Genomic DNA, 12,180 nt, shown 5'->3' on the forward strand with positions numbered 1-12,180 from the left:
TCACTGGAGCTGGCAGCAATGACTGATGATCCTCTCCTCTCCTGTAGGCTCCCTGGTATATCCTTCTCCGTCAGGTTGTAGGCCTCCCACAGAGAGACGCTCATACTTTCTACGTAGTTGTCGGCATCTGTAGGGAAAGTTTGTAACTGAGCTGGAGTTTGAGGAAGGTCCACAGTCTGTGGTTGGTCCTGGGACTCAGGCTTTGAAGGGGCACGTTGCAGAGGCGTTATGGCTGCAAGTGGTGGGTGTACAGGTTTCTGGGCTATGGGAGCAGGCTGCTGAGGTGGTACGACTGTTATGTTTCCATTGTAGGAGCTCACACCAAACTTATTGATCACCTCACAGGTATAGATTCCACTGTCATTGGTGGTCAGGTCTTTGATCACCAGTGTACACACACCATTCGCTGTAGTCTCAGTACGGCATCGCTTGTCGTTGGTAATCTGCTGGCCATTTTTCAGCCAGTGCACTGTGCTGGGTTTTCCTTCTGTGATACACACAAGAGTGAGTGTACCGTGAAGATCTGCGCTCTGGTTCTTAAACACCTCTTTAAAGACTGGTCGCATGTCTTTGCGGGTTTTATAGCCTTTGAAGGCTGCCTGGATCTTGACTGCAGCTTCCTGCATTTGTAGTTCATCCTCAATGCTGCTTTCGGTCTCGGGTGGAGGAAGGGTGGAGGGATGGGTTGTCCCCTGAATAAGAGCGCCGTCAGGCTGGACATGGCCATGGTCCACTGGTATTTCAGTTAAAGCCTCTGAGAAGGTTTCATCTTCAGAAATATAGAGAAGGGGAATATCTTCTGTCGTCTTTGCCGTCTGTGGTTGTTGCCACCTCATGACTGGTTTCATGTCCTCTTCAGGCTCTTTCCTCATGGGTTTGACTGGCTGTTTGTCTGGCTGTTTGTCTGGCTGTTTGACTGGTTGTTTGTCTGGCTGTTTGACTGGCTGTTTGTCTGGCTGTTTATCTGTCTGTTTGACTGGCTGTTTGTCTGGCTGCTTGACTGGCTGTTTGTCTGGCTGTTTGACTGGCTGTTTGTCTGGCTGTTTGACGTCTTTCTCTGTGGCTTTCCCAGAATTACTTACTTTCTTAGCTATTTCACTGTCTGTTGTTAATGACTGTTGACTATCAAACCTTGGTTTCACATCAGTCTCATTCTGATCAGGTGTTATTGACGGTCTTATTGGCTGATCGACTATTGTTTTGACTTTACCCCTTGTCAACTCTTGTTCATCTGTATCTGTCTCAGTCTCCCTTGATAATTTGCCCTGTGGTTTACTTTTTGTCCTCACAGGTGGTTTTGGAGGGACTAGTTCAACCTCTTTCTGTGACTGTTTGTCCAGCTGATTTAGAGAAGGTGCTAGTGGTGTTTTCTCTCTCTCTCCATCTCTGGACACTTCCTGTTGTTCCACATGGTATCTCTGGTCCTGGTCTTCTTTAGAAAAAATCCCCACAGACTTTAACTGGGAAATGACCTGTTCAGTTTCCTTTGAAACATATATGAGTGGATCTTTCGCCCCTATTGTCTTTTCTTTAGATCTCTTTGGCAGTTTTAAAGACTCCTCCTCCATCTTATCTACTTCATCTTCCTTTTCTATAGCTTTCACATCTTGTTCCATCATTCTTTCTCCTGTGACCTGTTTTTCATCCTGACTAGTCTTCAACAGGACTTCAACCCCATTTGTTTTCTCTGAAAGTTTAATTGGTTGTTTTGACCTGTCTGGAACTTCATTTTCCATTTCTGGAGATACCAAGGGCGGCTTCTTTTGTTCCCCTGCAGCGTCACCTACAGTGCTCTCTCGCTGACTTACTTTTAGGTCAACTTTAAGGAATTCCTCTAAACCCAATCCTGGACTTCCCTGTGTCTTTTTCAGGAAAACTTCACTTTCTGCGTCCAAAGACACGCCTGGATCTTTGACCTTCCTGTCAGGCCTATCATCATTCTTGAGCAATCTCAGTGTTTTATCAAATTGATCAGACACCTGGTCACCTATGCTTATCTCCAGCTGTGCTACGTTGCCTATATCAGAGTCTTTCTTCTCAGTCTTTGCAGGCTGGATGTTTTCTTCATTATTCACCCTCTGCACTGACTGTTTAAGGTCAAACAAAGGTTCCACATCTTTATCTGAATTTGTAATAGATGCTTTCCTAGTCCTCTTTTTAGGCTCTGGGGGAACCGGTTTGGCCTCAGGGAGACTTGGCCTCTCTATATCTGAGGTAGGCATTGGTTTGGAAGCAGAACCCCTTGCCCGAACCCCTGCCTTTGGTGGAGTGTGTTGGAGTACTAGGCAAGAGAAGGACAAAACATTGACAGCTGATGTATGTGTGCTGGATGTTGGAAAAAATAAATGCATTTTGTTGACATAACTCTTTAAATATTAATATTCACCAACCTTCCACAGTCAAAGTTGCAGTGGTCTCTGCACCTCCAGCCTGACATGTGTAGCTGCCACTGTCCTCAGGGCTCAGCTCCTTGATGTGGAGCTGGAGGAAACAACCATCCTGCTTCATCTCAGACTTTCTGCTGGCCCTCAGTGGCAGCTTGTTCTTCTTCCATTGAACTGACAGTCCAGGCTTAGACAGCTCACAGTACAGTGAGGCTGTACCTCCTTCCTCAGCCTCCACATTCTGCAACTCTTCTTTGAAAACTGGTGGCAGCTCTAAGGTAAGAGGGTTAAACACCCAAGAAAAGAAGAATGTTTTTGGACTAAAGCAAGTAACCTTTCAGGCAAATGCAATTAATAGACAAATAATTAGTATGGGTTGTTTTTGGAGACTAGTTATGTGATAGATGAGTTGCATATTCCAAGTCATACGAAATCAGATTAATTTTCAGGAAATGGAAAAATATTAGTTATAGTTTTCTGACTTAAATAATTCTGATGCAGTGAAATTTGCCGAGGAAATCTCCAAGGGCACCAACCTTCCACTGTCACAGTTGCAGTGGTCTCTGCACCTCCAGCCTGACATGTGTAGCTGCCACTGTCCTCAGGGCTCAGCTCCTTGATGTGGAGCTGGAGGAAACAACCATCCTGCTTCATCTCAAACTTCCTGCTGGCCCTCAGTGGCAGCTTGTTCTTCTTCCATTGAACTGACAGTCCAGGCTTAGACAGCTCACAGTACAGGGAGGCTGTACCTCCTTCCTCAGCCTCCACACTTTGTAATTCTTTCTTGAAGAATGGAGGCAGCTCTGTGTAGTATTGGAAAGAGGGGAAATTGTCTTTTGCATGTCTTTATCACAATGAAAATGCTACTTGGGACAATCACCACATGTGGAACCAACATAGAAATAAATGTCAGTGCTTTTCTTTAGCTACCTACAGCTACCTATATGGGGCATAGATGTTATCTAGGATTTAGCAAACAATGATGGCCACCAGAAAATTCTGATAATCACAAGGGCTATGTAACTGACAAATCTTTATTAGACCTAGTAAATTCATCTCTAGTATCAGGCTACGTACCACAGGCCTTTAAGACTGCAGTAATCAAAGCCTTACTCAAAAAGCCTAGTCTTGATCCAGGAGTCTTGGCTAATTATAGACCAATATCCAACCTGCCATTTATTTCTAAAATCCTAGAAAAAGCTGTTGCTAAGCAGCTATCAGACAACTTACACAGGAATGAACTATTTGAAGATTTTCAGTCAGGATTTAGAGCACATCATAGTACAGAAACAGCACTGTTATAAGTCACCGACAATCTTCTCTTAGCCTCAGATAATGGACTTGTTTCTATACTTGTCCTCCTAGACCATAGTGCTGCATTCGACACCACTGACCACAACATCTTATTACAGAGACCGGAGCATGTGACTGGTATCAGAGGAACAGCGCTAAAACGGTTCCAATCCTATTTATCGGACAGATTCCAGTTTGTTCATGTCCATGATGAACCTTCCACACGCACAAAAGTTAGTTATGGAGTTCCACAAGGTTCTGTGCTGGGACCGATTCTGTTCACCCTATACATGCTTCCTTTAGGCTATGTCATTAGGAAGCACTCTATTAATTACCACTGCTATGCAGATGACACTCAGCTGTATCTATCTATGAAACCTGTTAACACAAACCAGTTAATCAGACTTCAAGCATGTCTAACTCACATAAAGGCCTGGATGACAGTAACTTTCTACTTTTAAATTCAGAGAAAACAGAAGTTAGGAAGGAAGGAAATCTCCAAAGGCACAAACCTTTCACAGACACAGTTGCAGTGGTCTCTGCACCTCCAGCCTGACATGTGTAGCTGCCACTGTCCTCGGGTCTCAGCTCCTTGATGTGGAGCTGGAGGAAACAACCATCCTGCTTCATCTCAAACTTCCTGCTGGCCCTCAGTGGCAGCTTGTTCTTCTTCCATTGAACTGACAGTCCAGGCTTAGACAGCTCACAGTACAGTGAGGCTGTACCTCCTTCCTCAGCCTCCACATTCTGCAACTCTTCTTTGAAAACTGGTGGCAGCTCTAAGGTAAGAGGGTTAAACACCCAAGAAAAGAAGAATGTTTTTGGACTAAAGCAAGTAACCTTTCAGGCAAATACAATTAATAGACAAATAATTAGTATGGGTTGTTTTTGGAGACTAGTTATGTGATAGATGAGTTGCATGTTCCAAGTCATAGAAAATCAGATTAATTTTCAGGAAATGGAAAAATATTAGTTATAGTTTTCTGACTTAAATAATTCTGATGCAGTGAAATTTGCCAAGGAAATCTCCAAAGGCACCAACCTTCCACAGTCACAGTTGCAGTGGTCTCTGCACCTCCAGCCTGACATGTGTAGCTGCCACTGTCCTCAGGGCTCAGCTCCTTGATGTGGAGCTGGAGGAAACAACCATCCTGCTTCATCTCAAACTTCCTGCTGGCCCTCAGTGGCAGCTTGTTCTTCTTCCATTGAACTGACAGTCCAGGCTTAGACAGCTCACAGTACAGTGAGGCTGTACCTCCTTCCTCAGCCTCCACACTTTGTAATTCTTTCTTGAAGAATGGAGGCAGCTCTGTGTAGTATTGGAAAGAGGGGAAATTGTCTTTTGCATGTCTTTATCACAATGAAAATGCTACTTGGGACAATCACCACATGTGGAACCAACATAGAAATAAATGTCAGTGCTTTTCTTTAGCTACCTACAGCTACCTATATGGGGCATAGATGGAATCTAGGACTTAGCAAACAATGATGGGCACCAGAAAATTCTGATAATCACAAGGGCTATGTAACTGATATATATATTCTTTTCTGTGATATAAACCTACTGACACAGTATCATTTTCATGCACTTTCCTATTTCACCAACCTTTCACAGTCACAGTTGCAGTGGTCTCTGCACCTCCAGCCTGACATGTGTAGCTGCCACTGTCCTCAGGTCTCAGCTCCTTGATGTGGAGCTGGAGGAAACAACCATCCTGCTTCATCTCAAACTTCCTGCTGGCCCTCAGTGGCAGCTTGTTCTTCTTCCATTGAACTGACAGTCCAGGCTTAGACAGCTCACAGTACAGTGAGGCTGTACCTCCTTCCTCAGCCTCCACACTTTGTAATTCTTTCTTGAAGAATGGAGGCAGCTCTGTGTAGTGTTGGAAAGAGGGGAAATTGTCTTTTGCATGTCTTTATCACAATGAAAATGCTACTTGGGACAATCACCACATGTGGAACCAACATAGAAATAAATGTCAGTGCTTTTCTTTAGCTACCTACAGCTACCTATATGGGGCATAGATGTTATCTAGGATTTAGCAAACAATGATGGCCACCAGAAAATTCAGATAATCACAAGGGCTATGTAACTGACACATCTTTTTTTAGACTTAGTAAATTTATCTCTAGTATCAGGCTACGTACCACAGGCCTTTAAGACTGCAGTAATCAAAGCCTTACTCAAAAAGCCTAGTCTTGATCCAGGAGTCTTGGCTAATTATAGACCAATATCCAACCTGCCATTTATTTCTAAAATCCTAGAAAAAGCTGTTGCTAAGCAGCTATCAGACAACTTACACAGGAATGAACTATTTGAAGATTTTCAGTCAGGATTTAGAGCACATCATAGTACAGAAACAGCACTGTTATAAGTCACCGACAATCTTCTCTTAGCCTCAGATAATGGACTTGTTTCTATACTTGTCCTCCTAGACCATAGTGCTGCATTTGACACCACTGACCACAACATCTTATTACAGAGACCGGAGCATGTGACTGGTATCAGAGGAACAGCGCTAAAACGGTTCCAATCCTATTTATCGGACAGATTCCAGTTTGTTCATGTCCATGATGAACCTTCCACACGCACAAAAGTTAGTTATGGAGTTCCACAAGGTTCTGTGCTAGGACCGATTCTGTTCACCCTATACATGCTTCCTTTAGGCTATGTCATTAGGAAGCACTCTATTAATTACCACTGCTATGCAGATGACACTCAGCTGTATCTATCTATGAAACCTGTTAACACAAACCAGTTAATCAGACTTCAAGCATGTCTAACTCACATAAAGGCCTGGATGACAGTAACTTTCTACTTTTAAATTCAGAGAAAACAGAAGTTAGGAAGGAAGGAAATCTCCAAAGGCACCAACCTTTCACAGACACAGTTGCAGTGGTCTCTGCACCTCCAGCCTGACATGTGTAGCTGCCACTGTCCTCGGGTCTCAGCTCCTTGATGTGGAGCTGGAGGAAACAACCATCCTGCTTCATCTCAAACTTCCTGCTGGCCCTCAGTGGCAGCTTGTTCTTCTTCCATTGAACTGACAGTCCAGGCTTAGACAGCTCACAGTACAGGGAGGCTGTACCTCCTTCCTCAGCCTCCACACTTTGTAATTCTTTCTTGAAGAATGGAGGCAGCTCTGTGTAGTATTGGAAAGAGGGGAAATTGTCTTTTGCATGTCTTTATCACAATGAAAATGCTACTTGGGACAATCACCACATGTGGAACCAACATAGAAATAAATGTCAGTGCTTTTCTTTAGCTACCTACAGCTACCTATATGGGGCATAGATGGAATCTAGGACTTAGCAAACAATGATGGGCACCAGAAAATTCTGATAATCACAAGGGCTATGTAACTGATATATATATTCTTTTCTGTGATATAAACCTACTGACACAGTATCATTTTCATGCACTTTCCTATTTCACCAACCTTTCACTGTCACAGTTGCAGTGGTCTCTGCACCTCCAGCCTGACATGTGTAGCTGCCACTGTCCTCAGGTCTCAGCTCCTTGATGTGGAGCTGGAGGAAACAACCATCCTGCTTCATCTCAAACTTCCTGCTGGCCCTCAGTGGCAGCTTGTTCTTCTTCCATTGAACTGACAGTCCAGGCTTAGACAGCTCACAGTACAGGGAGGCTGTACCTCCTTCCTCAGCCTCCACATTCTGTAATTCTTCTTTGAAAACTGGTGGCAGCTCTGAAAAAAGGTGGGAAAAATTATCTTTACAAATTTAAAATACTGCATTATGACAATAGTCTGTTATTTTAGTTTAGAATAATAATACATGCAGTATTTTAATTTGGGTTTCACCTTTATAGGAAGCACCACAAAGCTACAGTGGTATATGGACTTTACAGCATGCATCAAGATATATTGATAAAGTTGGCAAACATGTTCTGTAACAGAAAGTATGTTGATATTTTAATATTTTCCAGGAACCCTTCCAGCTTCACCAACCTTTCACAGACACAGTTGCAGTGGTCTCTGCACCTCCAGCCTGACATGTGTAGCTGCCACTGTCCTCAGGTCTCAGCTCCTTGATGTGGAGCTGGAGGAAACAACCATCCTGCTTCATCTCAAACTTTCTGCTGGCCCTCAGTGGCAGCTTGTTCTTCTTCCATTGAACTGACAGTCCAGGCTTAGACAGCTCACAGTACAGGGAGGCTGTACCTCCTTCCTCACCCTCCACACTTTGTAATTCTTTCTTGAAGAATGGAGGCAGCTCTGTGTAGTATTGGAAAGAAGGGAAATTGTCTTTTGCATGTCTTTATAACAATGAAAATGCTACTTGGGACAATCACCACATGTGGAACCAACATAGAAATAAATGTCAGTGCTTTTCTTTAGCTACCTACAGCTACCTATATGGGGCATGGATGGAATCTAGGACTTAGCAAACAATGATGGGCACCAGAAAATTCTGATAATCACAAGGGCTATGTAACTGATATATATATTCTTTTCTGTGATATAAACCTACTGACACAGTATCATTTTCATGCACTTTCCTATTTCACCAACCTTTCACAGTCACAGTTGCAGTGGTCTCTGCACCTCCAGCCTGACATGTGTAGCTGCCACTGTCCTCAGGTCTCAGCTCCTTGATGTGGAGCTGGAGGAAACAACCATCCTGCTTCATCTCAAACTTCCTGCTGGCCCTCAGTGGCAGCTTGTTCTTCTTCCATTGAACTGACAGTCCAGGCTTAGACAGCTCACAGTACAGTGAGGCTGTACCTCCTTCCTCAGCCTCCACATTCTGCAACTCTTCTTTGAAAACTGGTGGCAGCTCTAAGGTAAGAGGGTTAAACACCCAAGAAAAGAAGAATGTTTTTGGACTAAAGCAAGTAACCTTTCAGGCAAATACAATTAATAGACAAATAATTAGTATGGGTTGTTTTTGGAGACTAGTTATGTGATAGATGAGTTGCATGTTCCAAGTCATAGAAAATCAGATTAATTTTCAGGAAATGGAAAAATATTAGTTATAGTTTTCTGACTTAAATAATTCTGATGCAGTGAAATTTGCCAAGGAAATCTCCAAAGGCACCAACCTTCCACAGACACAGTTGCAGTGGTCTCTGCACCTCCAGCCTGACATGTGTAGCTGCCACTGTCCTCAGGGCTCAGCTCCTTGATGTGGAGCTGGAGGAAACAACCATCCTGCTTCATCTCAAACTTTCTGCTGGCCCTCAGTGGCAGCTTGTTCTTCTTCCATTGAACTGACAGTCCAGGCTTAGACAGCTCACAGTACAGTGAGGCTGTACCTCCTTCCTCAGCCTCCACATTCTGCAACTCTTCTTTGAAAACTGGTGGCAGCTCTAAGGTAAGAGGGTTAAACACCCAAGAAAAGAAGAATGTTTTTGGACTAAAGCAAGTAACCTTTCAGGCAAATACAATTAATAGACAAATAATTAGTATGGGTTGTTTTTGGAGACTAGTTATGTGATAGATGAGTTGCATGTTCCAAGTCATAGAAAATCAGATTAATTTTCAGGAAATGGAAAAATATTAGTTATAGTTTTCTGACTTAAATAATTCTGATGCAGTGAAATTTGCCAAGGAAATCTCCAAAGGCACCAACCTTCCACAGACACAGTTGCAGTGGTCTCTGCACCTCCAGCCTGACATGTGTAGCTGCCACTGTCCTCAGGGCTCAGCTCCTTGATGTGGAGCTGGAGGAAACAACCATCCTGCTTCATCTCAAACTTTCTGCTGGCCCTCAGTGGCAGCTTGTTCTTCTTCCATTGAACTGACAGTCCAGGCTTAGACAGCTCACAGTACAGGGAGGCTGTACCTCCTTCCTGTTCTTCCACACTGTGCAGCTCCTCCTGGAAGTATGGAGGAAGTTCTGAAACAAATAAAGGTGAGAATTTGAGACATTTTGGTGAACATTTAATCTCATTAATATAAGAGCATCAAGAGAGAAGAAGAGGTAAATTTTACAGCATCTACAGTCCTTTATTTTAGTATCTATCTATCTATCTAGTATTTTTACCTGTTACACTAAGTTTGACATTGCTCTGCACATCTCCTGTATCACAAGAGTATGTGCCAGTATCCAGGGGCCCAGCATCATGGATAAGCAGTAGGTTGACTTTTCCCTCCTTACACAACTCATACTTATCACCACTTTGAAGGGGAATATGTTTGTATCGCCAGGTGACCGAAGAGGTAAAGTCAGAGATTGTGCAGGACAAGGTGGCTGTCTCTCCTTCCACGACCACAACGTCTTCAGGCTTCTTCTCAAATAAAACTAGAATTTACAAAAATGACAGATGAAAAAAACATATTAGACAACGTGTTTGTAAGAAATTAGCAATAATCTCATTCTGTGGAAATCTTATGCCTATTACCACTGAAAGCAAACACTAAAAGCTGGTCTGTAATAAAGAATAAATATCCACTGTATGTATCTTATATATATATCTTATGTTACTGCTCACCTCTGGGCTTAGGAACAACTAGCAGATGTGCGGAGGTCCTCTCCTCCCCAATCAAAAATGCCACGATGCCCGTCTCTTCAGGTGTTGTCATGGTGAGGACCAGTCGGTGCTGGCGACCCTGGCAAGTCATCTGGTTCATCTCATTCTTCTGCAGAGGACTGGAACCGAGCCACCAGACCCCCTCCGTCACGCCCGCATGGCTCAGCTCACACACAAACTCTGCATCCTGTCCCGCTGTCACCGTCACGTCTTGCAGCTGCGTAACTATCCTCACGCGCTCTGTGGAGGAAGAAGGAGCTAGATACAGCTGGCTTTTTAGACATGGAGTCTGACATATTTAAAACAACTTAGCTGCAGAAGACCTAATGGATCCTTTCATAATTTTTCATTTCGTGCAGTGTCCATGAATTATCAAAATATTTCAGTAAACAAGGATGAAATGCTACTGCAGTATCCACCTACCCCTCACGACCAGCTTGGCAGAGGTCTTCTTGCCTCTGGTGATACAGCAGTACTCTCCAGCATCCTCCAGCTGCAGTTTCTTGATCTCCAGAGAGTGTGTGGGACCTTTCTTCTTTAAAATGCATCGTTCTCCTTCTTCCACCACAGTGTTATCCTTCTTCCAAGTAACAGGAACATTAGCACTGGAAACTTCACAGGACAGTGATACGGATTTGCCCTCCATCACTGCTTGGCTCTCCAGTTCCTTCACGAAGTAGACAGATGCTGCCGCTGATAACAGAAGATAGAAGATGTTACAGAAGTTCAAATTTTCACTTGAAGTAATAAAAACTGCCTTAATTATGACACAAACATTGGGTATGGGCTAAATAAAGCAGGTTCATTGTTATGTAAATACAAAGTTTATCTTGTCTGAAAAGTCAGAGAATTACAGAAAATATACAGAAAAATAAACAGGAAAAAAAACAGCCACAAAAGGTCAAATGCAATGAATTTTACACTGATAATTCAGATGGTTCATCAAATACCTCTCACGTTCACTTCAGCTGTTGTCTTCTGCTCTCCAAATGCGCAGCTGTATTCTCCAACATCCTCTGGCTGGATGTTTTTGATGTGCATTTCTGCTATTTTCCCTTTCAGCATCATCTGGTATCTCCCTCCATGACAGAGCAGCTCGTCCGCCTTCCACCACTGCACAGGCACCCCGGCCCTGGACAGTTCACAGCGCAGAGACACGTTGCCCCCTTCAGCGACCTCCTGGTTCTTCAGGCCCATTTTAAAGGTGAGTGGAATAGCTGTGAATGTGAGAAACCAAAGCTCATGCTGTTTTATTTCATGTTAACCTGTCTAGGATGACGTCCATATATATATTTCAGTTTTTAGAGCAGAGAAAACAGGTCATTTTCATAAATAAAATACCTGAAGACACAAGCAGTAAAAGAATAAAAGGAAAAGACATTAAAACAAGCAAAGGTAGGGTGGCATAACATTTTCCTGCTTTGTGTGAAAGATAACTTTGCATCCTCTGATCCTGCTACATAAACCTGCATGATCACAAATTTAAATTGATTTCAGTCTGTAATTAGAAATTTTAAGAATTTACACATTTCCCTTACGTGTAACGGTGATGTTGGCTGCTGTTTTGACATCACCATAGTTACAGCTATAGAGGCCGCTGTCCTCCAGTTGTATGTTTTTGATGGTCAGCTCCATGATGCTATTTCGGGCTTTAATCTGGTACTTGAAATTATTCTTCAGGAGCTCTTCTTCTTTTTTCCATTCAACAGCAAGGCCCGGTTTAGACAGTTCACAGCTCAGCGTCACACTGTTCTCCTCTTCCACCTGTTGGTTCTTTAACTTTGTCTTGAACGTGATGGGAGGAGCTGTAGAGAGACAGACCAAGGAGTTGATACTCATTTGTAGCTGTTCTTTAATGAATCATGCTGTCGGTGTAAGGTCTCTGTCTTACCCTTGACGCTGAGCTCAGCAGTCGATTGATTGTCTTTGGTCTTGCAGGTGTATTTCCCAGCATCACTCTCCTCCACGTTGTTGATGATCAGTTTAGTGAGGCGTCCCTCCTGCTTCATC

General features: G+C 43.3%; 1 protein-coding gene across 7 annotated transcripts in view; it reads right to left on the reverse strand.

The window, feature by feature from the left end:
• Positions 1 to 12,180, reverse strand: part of obscna (obscurin, cytoskeletal calmodulin and titin-interacting RhoGEF a) — a 42,728-nt gene that overhangs the window by 17,603 nt on the left and 12,945 nt on the right. For 5 of the 7 annotated variants that reach the window (XM_026304637.2, XM_026304636.2, XM_026304634.2 and 2 more), the window contains 18 exons: positions 12,062 to 12,180; positions 11,709 to 11,975; positions 11,121 to 11,387; positions 10,594 to 10,863; positions 10,132 to 10,410; positions 9,684 to 9,941; positions 9,270 to 9,536; positions 8,740 to 9,006; positions 8,210 to 8,476; positions 7,646 to 7,912; positions 7,118 to 7,384; positions 6,554 to 6,820; positions 5,284 to 5,550; positions 4,720 to 4,986; positions 4,190 to 4,456; positions 2,921 to 3,187; positions 2,391 to 2,657; positions 5 to 2,281 (listed from right to left, as the gene is read on the reverse strand). The exon at positions 12,062 to 12,180 is cut by the window's right edge and continues 148 nt beyond it. In XM_026304637.2, the coding sequence (XP_026160422.1) occupies positions 5 to 2,281; positions 2,391 to 2,657; positions 2,921 to 3,187; positions 4,190 to 4,456; positions 4,720 to 4,986; positions 5,284 to 5,550; positions 6,554 to 6,820; positions 7,118 to 7,384; positions 7,646 to 7,912; positions 8,210 to 8,476; positions 8,740 to 9,006; positions 9,270 to 9,536; positions 9,684 to 9,941; positions 10,132 to 10,410; positions 10,594 to 10,863; positions 11,121 to 11,387; positions 11,709 to 11,975; positions 12,062 to 12,180 (6,674 nt within the window). The remainder of the gene's footprint in view (positions 1 to 4; positions 2,282 to 2,390; positions 2,658 to 2,920; positions 3,188 to 4,189; positions 4,457 to 4,719; positions 4,987 to 5,283; positions 5,551 to 6,553; positions 6,821 to 7,117; positions 7,385 to 7,645; positions 7,913 to 8,209; positions 8,477 to 8,739; positions 9,007 to 9,269; positions 9,537 to 9,683; positions 9,942 to 10,131; positions 10,411 to 10,593; positions 10,864 to 11,120; positions 11,388 to 11,708; positions 11,976 to 12,061) is intronic. The other 2 variants (XM_026304639.2, XM_026304641.2) reach the window with 2 other exon arrangements.

The sequence above is a fragment of the Mastacembelus armatus genome, chromosome 4 (assembly GCF_900324485.2).
Source record: "Mastacembelus armatus chromosome 4, fMasArm1.2, whole genome shotgun sequence".
Classification (NCBI taxonomy): Eukaryota; Metazoa; Chordata; class Actinopteri; order Synbranchiformes; family Mastacembelidae; genus Mastacembelus; species Mastacembelus armatus.